The following is an 11,934-nucleotide window of genomic DNA, read 5'->3' on the forward strand; positions in this document are numbered from 1 at the left end:
TACCAAATTATCTTGTGATTTTTTTTTTTTAGAAGATGAATTATCCTGTGATTAAGAAGACGAAATTTGGACACGTAATTCCATTATTTTATTAACGTTGTGGGTGGTCATGCATGTTCAATGTTGATGTAAGTTATCTGTCTATTCCAAATCCCCACCTCATTACCAAGTGTCATTAACATGAACTATCGTATTAGAATTTTTTTTTTAATCAGACGGCAACATTTAATCTAACTTAATCCTGCTCTAACCTATACTGAAAAGGAGAGGAGTCCAATGAAATTTAAAGAAATCGACAAAAACTGAATCACTGTCAAATCTTGTCTATTAGAGAAGTTGTCAGCATCCTCAATATAGCTAATGGGCCATTGCTGACGCTATGCTAGCCTGTTTCATCCCCTATCCGCTTGCTCACGGAATTAAAGTGGGCCCATCATGCTTATGGATGGGCTGCATTAACACTAGGTTCCGTTTGAAGAACATCCAACTTCGCTTCAGGCGGTAGGCAGTTTATAGTTGCCGGAATTTTTTTTGTTTTATTTCTATAGTGGCCGGAAATGAGCTCAGGCTTTCCCATGTGAATATATATGGCTGTGATAGATGTGCTTCATGTCCCCCTCTGATTTTTATTCGGAACCCAATTCTTAAGTTCGCCACTGATCGTAACAAATAAGGTGATATGGTTGTCTATCCACCGGTCAAAATAAACTCTTGCAGGCCAACCACCTGTTCATTTCTCTGTTATATTCCCTAAAGGTTAGAAGGGAAAAAAGACGAAAAAGGAAAAAAGAAAGTAATAACGCAACACTGGTACTTTTCCTAGAGGAAAAAGAAAAAGAAAAAGAAGGGATATCCATTCACCAAATTTTTTTTAAATTTTTGTTGGTAAGCACTTTCATGGAACCCTACCCTTTGCCAACAATCTGTCACAGGCTGAGAGAGTTAATTCCGATGCTATATCATAGTAGTGGTTGATAAAGATCCCTTCTCTTCCGTTTCCTTGGACAAAGTATAATGTCTCGTTTGAGTGCATTTTTTGTCATCCATTTTCTCCTTCAACGCTCAAAAGATACCACTCAATAGGCCCCTAAAAGATAACGAGTTGATGAATGAATCAGTAGCATTAAGCAGCCAGCCATTTTGGTACTAGTTCAGATGATGAATCCTTACCAAATCCCTGAAGCCCTTTTGACTTTACTTCTGCAAAGATTCAAGCGAAATCGGTCCATAAGTTACTTCAGCACAATGATAATACCAGCGGACACATCACAATCCAACAACAATAGTATATTCTTCTGTTTACCTATCCCTTCCTTCAAATGCATCGTTAATCTCCTCCCCAGTCGGTCTTTTTGGGAAGCTTGCCAAGGCAACATATTTCTCCTTGCCAGGTGACTCATCTATCCTCTTGAATAACTCGTACGCATATGGATGGGACATCCTGAAATATCATTACTACTGAAGATGTCAACTTTATTGGAGGAAATTTAAGCTAGAAATACCTTTCAAAAAAAAAAATCCATAATCCGCCGCCACACAAGACTGTTGATGAAGTGACCCTCTCACTATACAAAAGAACAAAAGGTACAAGTGATGGATTTACAGGCACTCGGGTAAACTCATCTCAAGTAAAACAAGTACTCATTTCCTCTTGATCTGCTCACATCAATAATACAATTTCCTACTGCATTTTGAGGTGCCACTAAAATGTACATATCATCCTCTTCATCAACCTCTTTGGCACCTGTGACACAAAATAAACACGGCTACTGAATTAAAAAATCATCACGCGTAAGTCATATTTAACCAAATCAATTGAGACAAGCTGCAAGTATTGATTATAGAACTGCACTCTAACTACACCACTAAGTAGGGTAATCATATGTGACTTCAGGAATTTCTGGCAGATTATTCACCAAACCAGTGGATGGATGAAATAAAACTGTAGACTGTCCAGTCTACATTACCAAACAGAGTCTTATCTTCAGGAAACAAAAGCACACAACAACTAAATAAAAATTCATGTCTAAATTGACCATCAGACGTGTGAAATCTAAATAACTAGAAGTCGATTTTGACAAAGCGGGGCAAAATTTTCAGCTAGAATGCAGCTGAAAAGGAATGGCTTACTTAAGTCTTTCATAATAGGTCGCATAAAAAATATTGGCAAAATTAGTGTTGTTCATTACCCAGAATAAGCGCAAAAATTGTATTGCAAGTACCAGATGAAACGCATTTTTTCGAAAACTTTGAAATGAGCATGAAAATAATGGAAAATTGGGTTACAAATACTATTTTGGCAACCATAGGGAGCCGACTGAATCCACAGAATGTATCAGCAAAACTAATTAGAGCAGAGCATGAGGAAAAAAAAAAGGAAAGACGTTAGCAAATTACAGAATTTTAAGTAATAATTATATGATTTATTTACTACCGATTGAACCAATCTTGATAAAGGTATCCTTAGCACCATATTCTCCCCAGTCCATGAACTCCAAGATCTTTCTACTTCCTGCAAGCTGTAAGGGCATACCAGCAAGTGCTCCTTGTCCCATTGACCCTTGAACACAAACCTTAGAAAAGGACCCATGAATCTTCAGTATATCTAAACCGGTTACCATTAAAAATTATTTGATTCCTGAAAGTACAAAAATAAGCATGATAGGTGTACCTTAACATGTTTTCCATCATCAGCAAATGAGAGAGCAACAGTCCGAACAAGTTCCATCAAGGTACCTATTCGATAAACATCCTGTAAATCATAAGATATGGTTAAATCTAGACAATAAACGTGCGATCAAACAGACAAGAGGGCCTTACCATTTCAGGGTTCAGCTCAGGAATATTAATCTCCACCTGTCAAGTAGCACAATTAAGTGTTTAGTCTACACCCAAATATGTAGCCAGTACTAACTTCACTAGGAAGTAGCTCTGGAGGACTGTACAGTAAAAAGTTCCAAACTAACCATTACTTCGTATCTTCAAACTATCTCAGAAAAGTACCTTTAATCGAGTTTTCCCATCATTTATGGCTCTTGTTGTAGCTTGCAGAACATCGTTATAGAAGTATTCCCTGATTTCTCGCGAATGAGGAATGTTATTCAATCTAGTTGGAATTCCTCTCCAACTCTCCTGTCAAAGGCTAAATCAAATAATTGATGCAAATATGGAGCTAGTTACACTTCATCAATTAGATAATGAAATGGAATTTTCAGAAATCGTACATTGTAGTTTCATAAATAGCAAGAAGATACCTTGCTTGATGTTGGCCTAACCAGATAGTTGTCACTCCCAACCACTTTTTCAAGAGACAAGCAGCAGAATCAAGAAGCAGGTCAGTTTACATTAACAAAAGGTTGTTATTGGTAGATTACAAGTAGCAGCTTACAACTGTCTGGTTAAGGTAAATTGTATCAGGATGTGGTATCCAAAAATTACAGACATCGCATAAAACCTCTATGCCACGGGTAAAAGATAAAAGATGATGCGAAAATGTTCCTGCTTCTACATGCTAACAGTACAGATGACATTTCTATTAAGTAACAGAACATGAACGGTAGGAATGTTCAGATTCCAAATACAACAGGAAAACTTATAAATAACAATTTCTTATTGCAGAAGATTTATTCTTTTTATTTATTATGCATTAGCCATGCTAAATCATAACAGAGAGATATCAAGTTGAATGGAACTTGACTGGTTGTGACAGATTTGATTTTTGATGGCCCGTTTCCAGCTTTGCCAGGCAGCAGCTTCACAATTGTGATTCATTTATCAATTCTTAATTAGGATTGAAGACTAATGGAAAATGCAATAAAAAATTGCCTTCTGCTGAGTATGGTAGAAAATTTTCAGATCCAATGTTCCAGGATCCAAGATCAAAAGATAACAAAAGAGATTTATGCAGACACCTATAACAATATTATGTAATCTTCATTTTAGTAACTTCCATGTATCCAAATGGGCTCAGAACAATTGGCTACTTCATGTTATGACCATAAACACTGAGGGAAACAGATAATCACTGATACAGAAATAAAACTATGAAAACCAAATATGAGAAATATACTAGACTACTAGAAATAACAACATTACTGCATGCATACATATCATAGACATTTGGACAAAAACCTGGGAAAAGTATTTAAGCATGTAATATTTGATATTTGGTACTAACAAGGTTACCTAATTTTTCAGTCTCTTCATTCTCCTTCACATGCAACAACAAAGTTTCTACATCTTTAAAGACTACTTCTTTGAGACGGTTTCCATCAACCTATGTATCATGGTATAAATAGTTAAAATCACTGAAGAACTTGTGGTCAAAACTGAAGAAAAAAGCTCGATGAACATGATTAAAATAGCAAAAGTACCTTCTTTAGAATATCCCTGTATATCGGTAAGATTGCTTCTGCATTTTTCTTGTATATTTTCAAACGTGACTTGACCTGAATGTACACATTTACAATTCATGATGTAATAAAAAAAGGGGTTTTGAGAAGTCATCAATCCTTTGATAGAAAAATCAAATTGTATTGACACACATACACGCCTATTAAAATATCTGCAGGTCAAAGCATGTCCAAAATGGGGGCATGGGGTAAAAAGATAATTAATTCATCTCAAACGTAAATAAAGTGTAACTAGAAAACACTTGCATAATGATAATTGCAAATCTCTTCTCACTTCATACCTATACAATATGCTAGATTCTACAATCTATTCAGTTTTGGACTCAAGAATTGCTGAGATTAGTTAAATTTTAGTAATTTCAGACTTTTCTCATATTGAAAACCCACAAATGTTCACAGGTACTAGTAACTCTTGCAACAAAAGTTGCCAGCAGGTGGCTATAATGAAAACTACAAATAGGAATCTAAACCTGTAAGTTGTCGACTGGATTCAGTCTAAGAACATCAAGTATGATATCCTAATTAGAGTGATTTTTTGGCTAAGGTCTCTATATGCACATTGTTGTAAAAGTGCAGCAACCTGGTCAACTTACCTTCTCCTCAGTATCATCAGGTCGAGTGACAAGCCTATCTCTAATTTCGTCATTCTCTGGAGGGAAGTTAGTAATGTGGTATATTTTTCCCGTTACAGGATCTAGCCTTCTGCCAACACCTCTGTCTACTAGAATCTCATCAGGAACCTAATTGCAACGAGGTAAGATTCTTTGCTAAATTTTGGAACTATACAAACCAGCAGTGAACAAAATATTGAATTAGCGAGCAAGTGAAAATACATCAAGCACAATATAGACATCAGGTCTAATCTTCATTTCCTCCAGGCTCTGCGCTTGAGCAAAACTTCTGGGGTACCCGTCCAGAAGCCAACCGTTTTCTTTAGCATCTTTCTGTGCTAATCGTGCTTTTACCATCTGGAAGGCAAAAAGTGTCAAGACATTTTTATATTCACAAGAAAGAAAGCAACGAAACAGGCAACAACCAAAAGCATGTCCTCCGCTGTCATACAGCAGTCACAATCTCATCTGGTACGAGTCGACCAGAACTCATGTACTCCTTTGCCCTGTTTCCGCTGTCACTGCCAGCTGCTACTTCAGCACGTAAAAGGTCTCCAGTTGATACGTGCACCAATCCAAACTGAAGAACAAGACAGGGGAATGTAATCATGGTGGAAAACAAAGCAAAAAAAAATTTCCTCAGAGCAATGAATAAAGAAAATCAAGTCACCTTCTTGACAATCATCTCACACTGAGTCCCTTTACCAGACCCAGGAGGCCCAGATATCATCACCTTCAAGGGCTCACCTTTTGAGCATATGACCTTTAACCCCTGCTCCCCCAGGAAAGCGTTCAGCAATCAATAAAATGGACTTCAAAAACCAACGTGTTTGTATAATAGTATATTGCTCTCGTGCAAACCAAAGCTGGAAGTAAAGGGACAAACCTGCTTACTACATTCTTTTTAACTAATTAAAATTGCGGTTCGAGTTGGGCTTGATTGTTATTCGCGCTGAACTGAAACAAGCTTTTCCCGAGCCAAACTCAGATTTTTTTTTTGGGTAATCAGTAAAGATTAAGGAGCTAATTTGAATACTTAACCAAACAGATATTTTGTTCGGGTTTTGTTTGATCATTAGACGAGCCAAATACTACACCTACCTCATGGTACTGATCAAGTAAGCTTAGTTTGTCTTTCAGTCTTAGTAAAACAACAACAATGCTTGCTTACCCAAAAAAAAAAAAAAAACAAGAAGAAGAAGAATGCTATTAAAAGAACTGCGGTGTGGTATGTACTAACCTTATGCTTGGGTTTAGGATTGAGATTGATAGATGCATCATGGAAGCTGCACGATGAAAGTCTCAGCTTAGAAGCAGAAGAAGAGGATAACGATGGTGATGATGCGAAGGAGAGGGAAAGGCAAAAGGGGGAAGTAGAGAGACGGGGAGTTGAAGAAGGGAAACTGTGACGGTGGGGAAGAGACGGTGAACAGTTTAACATCATCACAGCAGAAGCAGTGAACTCAATCTAACTGGTAACTGGTACTTCCACTTCCAGTTTCAGATTTCTTTTTTTTTTTTTTAAAGGTGCAAAGAGGAAACTGGGAAGAGCAGCAGGGGAGCTTTTGAGAGCGCCAGAATTAACGAACGATGCTCACCACACACCCCACTTCCCCTTGTCCTGCTGGATCCTGTAGCCCATGCCCTGCTGGACCAATAGCCTTTTACCTCTTTCTTTCTTTTTTCTTTTCCTTTGTTCCAATTTATTTTTTTTAGGGTACGTAATATTGACATGATGAGAATGAACTAATTCCCTCCTAGTCATTTGATGGTTTCCTTACAGTTTTTATTACTACTAGTGTCGCAAAGTTTTTTTTTTTTTGTTTGAGTACTTAGTGTAGCAAAGTGATAATGGTCCAATTTAGGTCCCAAGTTTTACAATGCTAAACATCTCTCATGTAAATATGTAATGGTCGGGGAGGATTTCCGCATTAAACAAAATAAATAAATCAATAAATCTCCTTCTTCAATATTGTGGCCGAGAGTAAAACGCTCAAGGCAGCCAAGTCCCTCCTCCAGCCTATATACTTGAAGGCACGAGTCAGTGGCGAAAAGGAAATGGCCAACTACACAAGAACTTTTGTTGCCCCAAACCCTTGTTTTCCTTTCGTGTTTGGCTTTGTAGCTGTGAATAGAAAGGGAATTGGACTGCAAGTTGCAGGAAGCCTGATGCAGCCTTTCTCAAAGCAGAACCTATACAAGTCAGGGAGATGAAATTTAGTCAATGCAGAAAGAATTTTCGTTCAATGCAGAACTGAGAACCCATCACATTTTCGTTCAATATTATCTCACCTAAAAATCACAAGATTGCCCTGATTAGAAGCTTAATAAGAAAAATATAAATAATAAAACTGAAGTTTACCCACTGGTCAGCAGTGCCACCACTACCAGCTACTCAACCTACAATAATCTTTCAACGAGTAATGGTGACTCTTTTTTTTTTTCTTCCCATTCCTTTAATTGTTTCCCCAATGGAAACTTAATATAATATGGCGGCATTAGTTTTGGCTACTGCAGCTCTAGTCCATGTCGTACTGGGCTGCTCCTAAATTTCACTTGCTGCCTAACTCTATAGCACCTAATCTCAGTTCTTCAGGGTTAGGTAGGCCTAATTGGAAAACGTAGAGAAGCTTATATAGGCTTTGGCATCAAAAGTAGAAGGTACCCACGCTAATACTTCCATTACAACATCCACGCTTTTGGCGTAGGTGCCACCTGTTATATTAACACCTGTTATTCATGTACAATTGATGTTAACATGGGAGCCCCAGGTTGCAGTTTCATTTAGCGCATCTTTGAATCATATTTGCGCCTTTTTGAGTAGTCATTTTGGTGAGGGATCTTGCGCAACGCCTTTCTTTATGGTCGGTTCTTCAGGGGAATAATCTCCAGACATGGATATGGTACATTGGGGCATCGAACCGCTGCTACGTTCCATTGCAGGCCAATTCGAACACATTGACCGAAATCGAGTGCTCTTTTTTTTGACAGTAATCGAGCGTTATTCGAGCCACATCAACATTTTGAACTAGGCGTACCAAACATCGTACCAAAGTCAAAAGTTAATACATACATGTCAAGAAAAATACCTTCATGCCATAAATCTTTTAAAATGTAATAAGCAGTAATGAAAAATTCTAAATACCGACTGCATGCCTATTGTGATCTCACAGGCCAACCCCTACCGATATTCAAACTACCCAACTATGTTTTCACCCCAACATGCTGCCCTGAAACAGTCCTTGGCTATAAAGAGTTCAACGAAAATTGAAAGGATGATTGTGTATTTCATATTCTCTAGGAAACGACATTGACGACAAATGAAAGGCAAAAGAAGCATTACAATGGCTGTCTGTTTCTCCTATGCCGTTACTGCTGCTGCTCTTCGGAAGACAGCCCCCTTCGAAGCCAAAACTTCTTAATCCAACTTCACTGACGAGAACAAGTAATGCACAAACCAAAAAGAAGATAGGAACCCAACTGCGCCTGTGGCAAGCATAATTGCTATCACCATGAAGAGCGAATATCCCAGGTAAAGGGTGGCAGAAACAGGTCCACTCAGACTCTTGAGATCAAATATTAGGTAGTTAACGGAGTACAGAAATATGTAAATTGCAACAGAACCGGATGCAAAGAATGACTTCCACCACCATTTCCAGTCCTCCACACAGAGATGCATATAGGTCAGAACAAGGGACACTTCAGCACAAACCACAACGAGGAGGATCAAAACAACGAAGAGAAATCCAAAAACATAGTAGACACGACCCATCCAGAGGCTGGACATGATGAAAAAGAGCTCAATGAAAAGCGTACCAAACGGGAGAGTTCCAGCCCCTAAAACTAAAAGCCAAGATGGATATTTCTGAGGTGGGATTTCTCGTGGAATCTGGTTTGTTCTAACTGGATATTCAATATGAGGTGCTTTTGCTCCAAAGTAACCACCAACAAGGGTGAGGGGTACAGAAATGCAGAACCACAGCAAGATAAGGATGACAAACAGTGAAAATGGAATGGCTCCTGTGCTATGACTACCCCATAATAAGAAATTCAAGACAGTTAAAATAAGGAAAGCGATACCAGGGAAGAAACATGAAACCTTCCATGAAACAGAAACCCATCCTTTGTGATCACCACAGAAGATTGTCCTCCACATACGAACAGCCACATAACCAGCTGCAATTCCTAGAATCATGTAGAAGAACAGCATGCCTGTAATCAACGTTCCGCGTGAAGCAGGAGACATGAATCCAAGGGCAGCAAACAAAATTGTCACAACTGCCATCCCAAGAATCTGGATCCCATCCCCAACCATCACACACAAAAGTGCTGGATTACTGGGGGCCCGGAAAACATCACCAACCACAAGCTTCCACCCAGATAACTCCTCATTCATCTGGGCTTGAGCTTCCTTGTCAAGCTCTTCATACCGAGTCAGATCTCGCTTAACTGTCCTCAAAAAGATCACAAACACGATTCCAGCCAAGAAAGTGATCACCATGAGTGAATTCAAAATTGAGAACCAGTGGACCTTTGCTCCCTCCATCTTAAGATAAGCATCCCACCTTGATGGCCATTTGATGTCCCTCTCCACAAAGGAAACTTCATATGTGAACGCAACAGGCTCATTCTCTTTAATAGGCATTGAAACAATTGATGGATCACACTTAACCGGAGATGGATACTTGTCGTAAATATTCAAGTTTTTAAGTGAATCAGCATTATGCTGGAAGCTGCAAGGAACCACCTCAAATCCAACAACCATATAACCAGGTGCATCTGATCCAGCATTCCCAAATGGAATAACCTCAGCACCATCACCAGTCCCCATCACACGAGCCACATTGGTATCTTCATACTTATGAACAAGAACCGTGAACTTTAAGTGATTAAACACATAATACACATCCTGAACCTTGATTCCAACAGGGTACCCAGTCCATCGCAGGAAATAACCTTCCTTCCTAGTATATCTAATAGCAGGCAGATTATCAAGAATCAAATTAACCTGATACATCTCGTCAATCCTCTTCTTCAAAAGCTTAAACTCTTCACCGGACAGAGGCTTGGTTTGACACAGAAAAACCTCTGTCTCATTGTTATACATCTTAAACCTGTAGGGAGAATTCTCTATCCTATCACCCATAAGGAGCTCACCAAGATTTTCAGCACTATCCTTGACACCCTCTTTTGGATGGCAGAAAGGCAAACTATAATAGCTGAAGGGCAACTCAGTTTCAATTGAAGTCAGTGAATTCACTTTCACATTCAAGAAGTCACCAATCCCATATTTGTGGGGATAACTACCCGGAAGGTAAAACCCATGACCCAGTTGAGATATCATGCAGATAAACAAAACCCAGATCTTAATTTTTCGAGAAGATTCCATCTTTACTGTTCTAGACTACAGATCTGGACGACCAGATCAGGAACAATGACTAATATGCCAAGATCAATTCAATTCAATACAATTACAACTATCCCTCGATATATAGTGATGAATTTCGTCGACAAAATTAGGTTTTTGTAAGAGTGCTAGAGCAGATCGAGTGCAGAGATTACAGCAACGTATTAACAAAAAGATGACCGCTCAGGGTTCAAACAGGGGATTTGTAGAACAAAAGAGTAGATATTACTGACCTTATATGTGAGTAAAATCATGAATCACAATCGAGAACATAGGCAGTCGCTGCGGTGTGATGAGAATCGAGCAGCAACAGACCGCTTATTTGTATGACAAAAAGATGACTTATGGCTGGAAGATTTATACTACTAGACTGGGATGATATGGGGTATCCTTCTGCGTCGGTGAGACTTTGAGACGAAAATTGCTGGCACTCGCGGTAAATGACGATTGTGTCCCCGTCAATGGCAAAAGGAACAGTCTTAAGGATCCTTTCTTTCTTGTCGGTTCCTTTTTTTTTTTCTTTTCCTTTTCTCATTTTTTCTTAGCGTGTATATATATATATATATATTTTTTTTTGGGTGGGAGCAAATTAGGTTACAGACATTTATTATTTTTTATTTGTCCCTCTAAACAAAAAACGTAATTATCATAAATTCATTTTCCATTTTCATGTTTCATGGGTTTAACTAGTGTGCAAGCACATTTGACTTGTACCTAACTCCAGAGTTTAGAAAGAATTGTATGTTTTGTCACACCAAAAAAAAAAGGCAGCTCCTCGGTCCTCCGAAAATGGTGAATGTGACACTTAACAGGTAACAGGTTCCCGCAAGCAACCCGTTGACCACTAAGCTGAGTAACTTTGCTTCTCACGATAGTTACATAAATGTAGCAGCTTATTTTAACTCCACTAGATAAGAATTATTTAATCTGAGCTTAAAGTACCATAGTTCGTTCAGTAACAAAAGTGGATCGACCATCCAATCGTTTTACTACTTTGGATGTGAACATCACACCATCCTTGATTGCCCTGCAATGATCGTTTTACTAATTGATCTTGTAATTATTCTGGCAATTGAAAAGACGCATGAGGCGCTGCTTGATGAGTGGCACCATACGAGCCTCGATTAACAGCGGATAACAAAAGCACTCAAAAAAGTGAAGGATTGCACGTACCCTCAATTCTCAAAGCAGGCGGAGGCTATAACTGAATCATTGCAATACATTACTACTAGTTATTTAGCATTATATATGTTCAGAGACAAACAGTATACTTGTTGCCTCTAGAACGTGGACAGGCACCGGTGCAAGCGGAAAGGACTTGCATTGCTTAATCATGAAGTTTCAGGTTCGAAATACATGAGATGAAAAGGACAATGTTGGAAGAGTTTCTACCCGGAAAGGAGCTCGAATCGATTTGAATAAAATTAATCGCAGATCATAAAACGAATGCGAATATTATGAATTATACCAAAAAAAAAAACACAGACAGGCATAGGGGCCGTGG

The 11,934-nt window shown here is 38.6% G+C and overlaps 2 protein-coding genes across 6 annotated transcripts; both read right to left on the minus strand.

Annotated features, from left to right (window-relative positions):
* Positions 1-831: 831 nt before the first annotated feature.
* LOC140009412 (adenylate kinase, chloroplastic-like) lies at positions 832-6,866 on the minus strand. 5 transcript variants are annotated; one of them, XM_072054771.1, is made up of 16 exons: positions 6,264-6,753; positions 5,694-5,795; positions 5,475-5,603; positions 5,246-5,380; positions 5,006-5,152; positions 4,374-4,448; positions 4,186-4,276; positions 3,255-3,298; positions 3,004-3,132; positions 2,821-2,856; positions 2,672-2,752; positions 2,435-2,573; positions 1,604-1,744; positions 1,304-1,455; positions 1,171-1,200; positions 832-1,087 (listed from the first exon to the last, which is right to left on the minus strand). In XM_072054771.1, the coding sequence occupies exons 1-13, from the start codon at positions 6,465-6,467 to the stop codon at positions 1,620-1,622; spliced, it is 1,437 nt and encodes a 478-aa protein (XP_071910872.1). In that variant the 5' UTR covers positions 6,468-6,753; the 3' UTR covers positions 832-1,087; positions 1,171-1,200; positions 1,304-1,455; positions 1,604-1,619. The 5 variants fall into 5 exon arrangements, with proteins under 5 accessions (XP_071910872.1, XP_071910871.1, XP_071910870.1 ...); XM_072054770.1 differs by having other exon boundaries at positions 1,304-1,441; positions 6,264-6,752; XM_072054769.1 differs by having other exon boundaries at positions 1,304-1,744; positions 6,264-6,751.
* Positions 6,867-8,099: 1,233 nt separating this feature from the next.
* On the minus strand, positions 8,100-10,882 carry LOC140009411 (transmembrane 9 superfamily member 11). Its single transcript, XM_072054768.1, has one exon. The coding sequence runs from the start codon at positions 10,410-10,412 to the stop codon at positions 8,442-8,444; it is 1,971 nt and encodes a 656-aa protein (XP_071910869.1). The 5' UTR covers positions 10,413-10,882; the 3' UTR covers positions 8,100-8,441.
* Positions 10,883-11,934: the final 1,052 nt, after the last annotated feature.

Source organism: Coffea arabica, chromosome 6e (assembly GCF_036785885.1).
Source record: "Coffea arabica cultivar ET-39 chromosome 6e, Coffea Arabica ET-39 HiFi, whole genome shotgun sequence".
NCBI lineage: Eukaryota > Viridiplantae > Streptophyta > Magnoliopsida > Gentianales > Rubiaceae > Coffea > Coffea arabica.

Bases quoted from the DNA above. Each gene is read 5' to 3' on its own strand.
- LOC140009411 (XM_072054768.1), bottom strand. From the start codon at position 10,412: ATGGAATCTTCTCGAAAAATTAAGATCTGGGTTTTGTTTATCTGCATG.
- LOC140009412 (XM_072054771.1), bottom strand. From the start codon at position 6,467: ATGATGTTAAACTGTTCACCGTCTCTTCCCCACCGTCACAGTTTCCCT. The intron at 3,299-4,185 runs GTAACCTTGTTA...CTCTTGAAAAAG, and splicing joins TGAAGAGACTGAAAAATTAG to TGGTTGGGAGTGACAACTAT. The intron at 3,133-3,254 runs GTATCTTCTTGC...AGCCTTTGACAG, and splicing joins TTAGGCCAACATCAAGCAAG to GAGAGTTGGAGAGGAATTCC.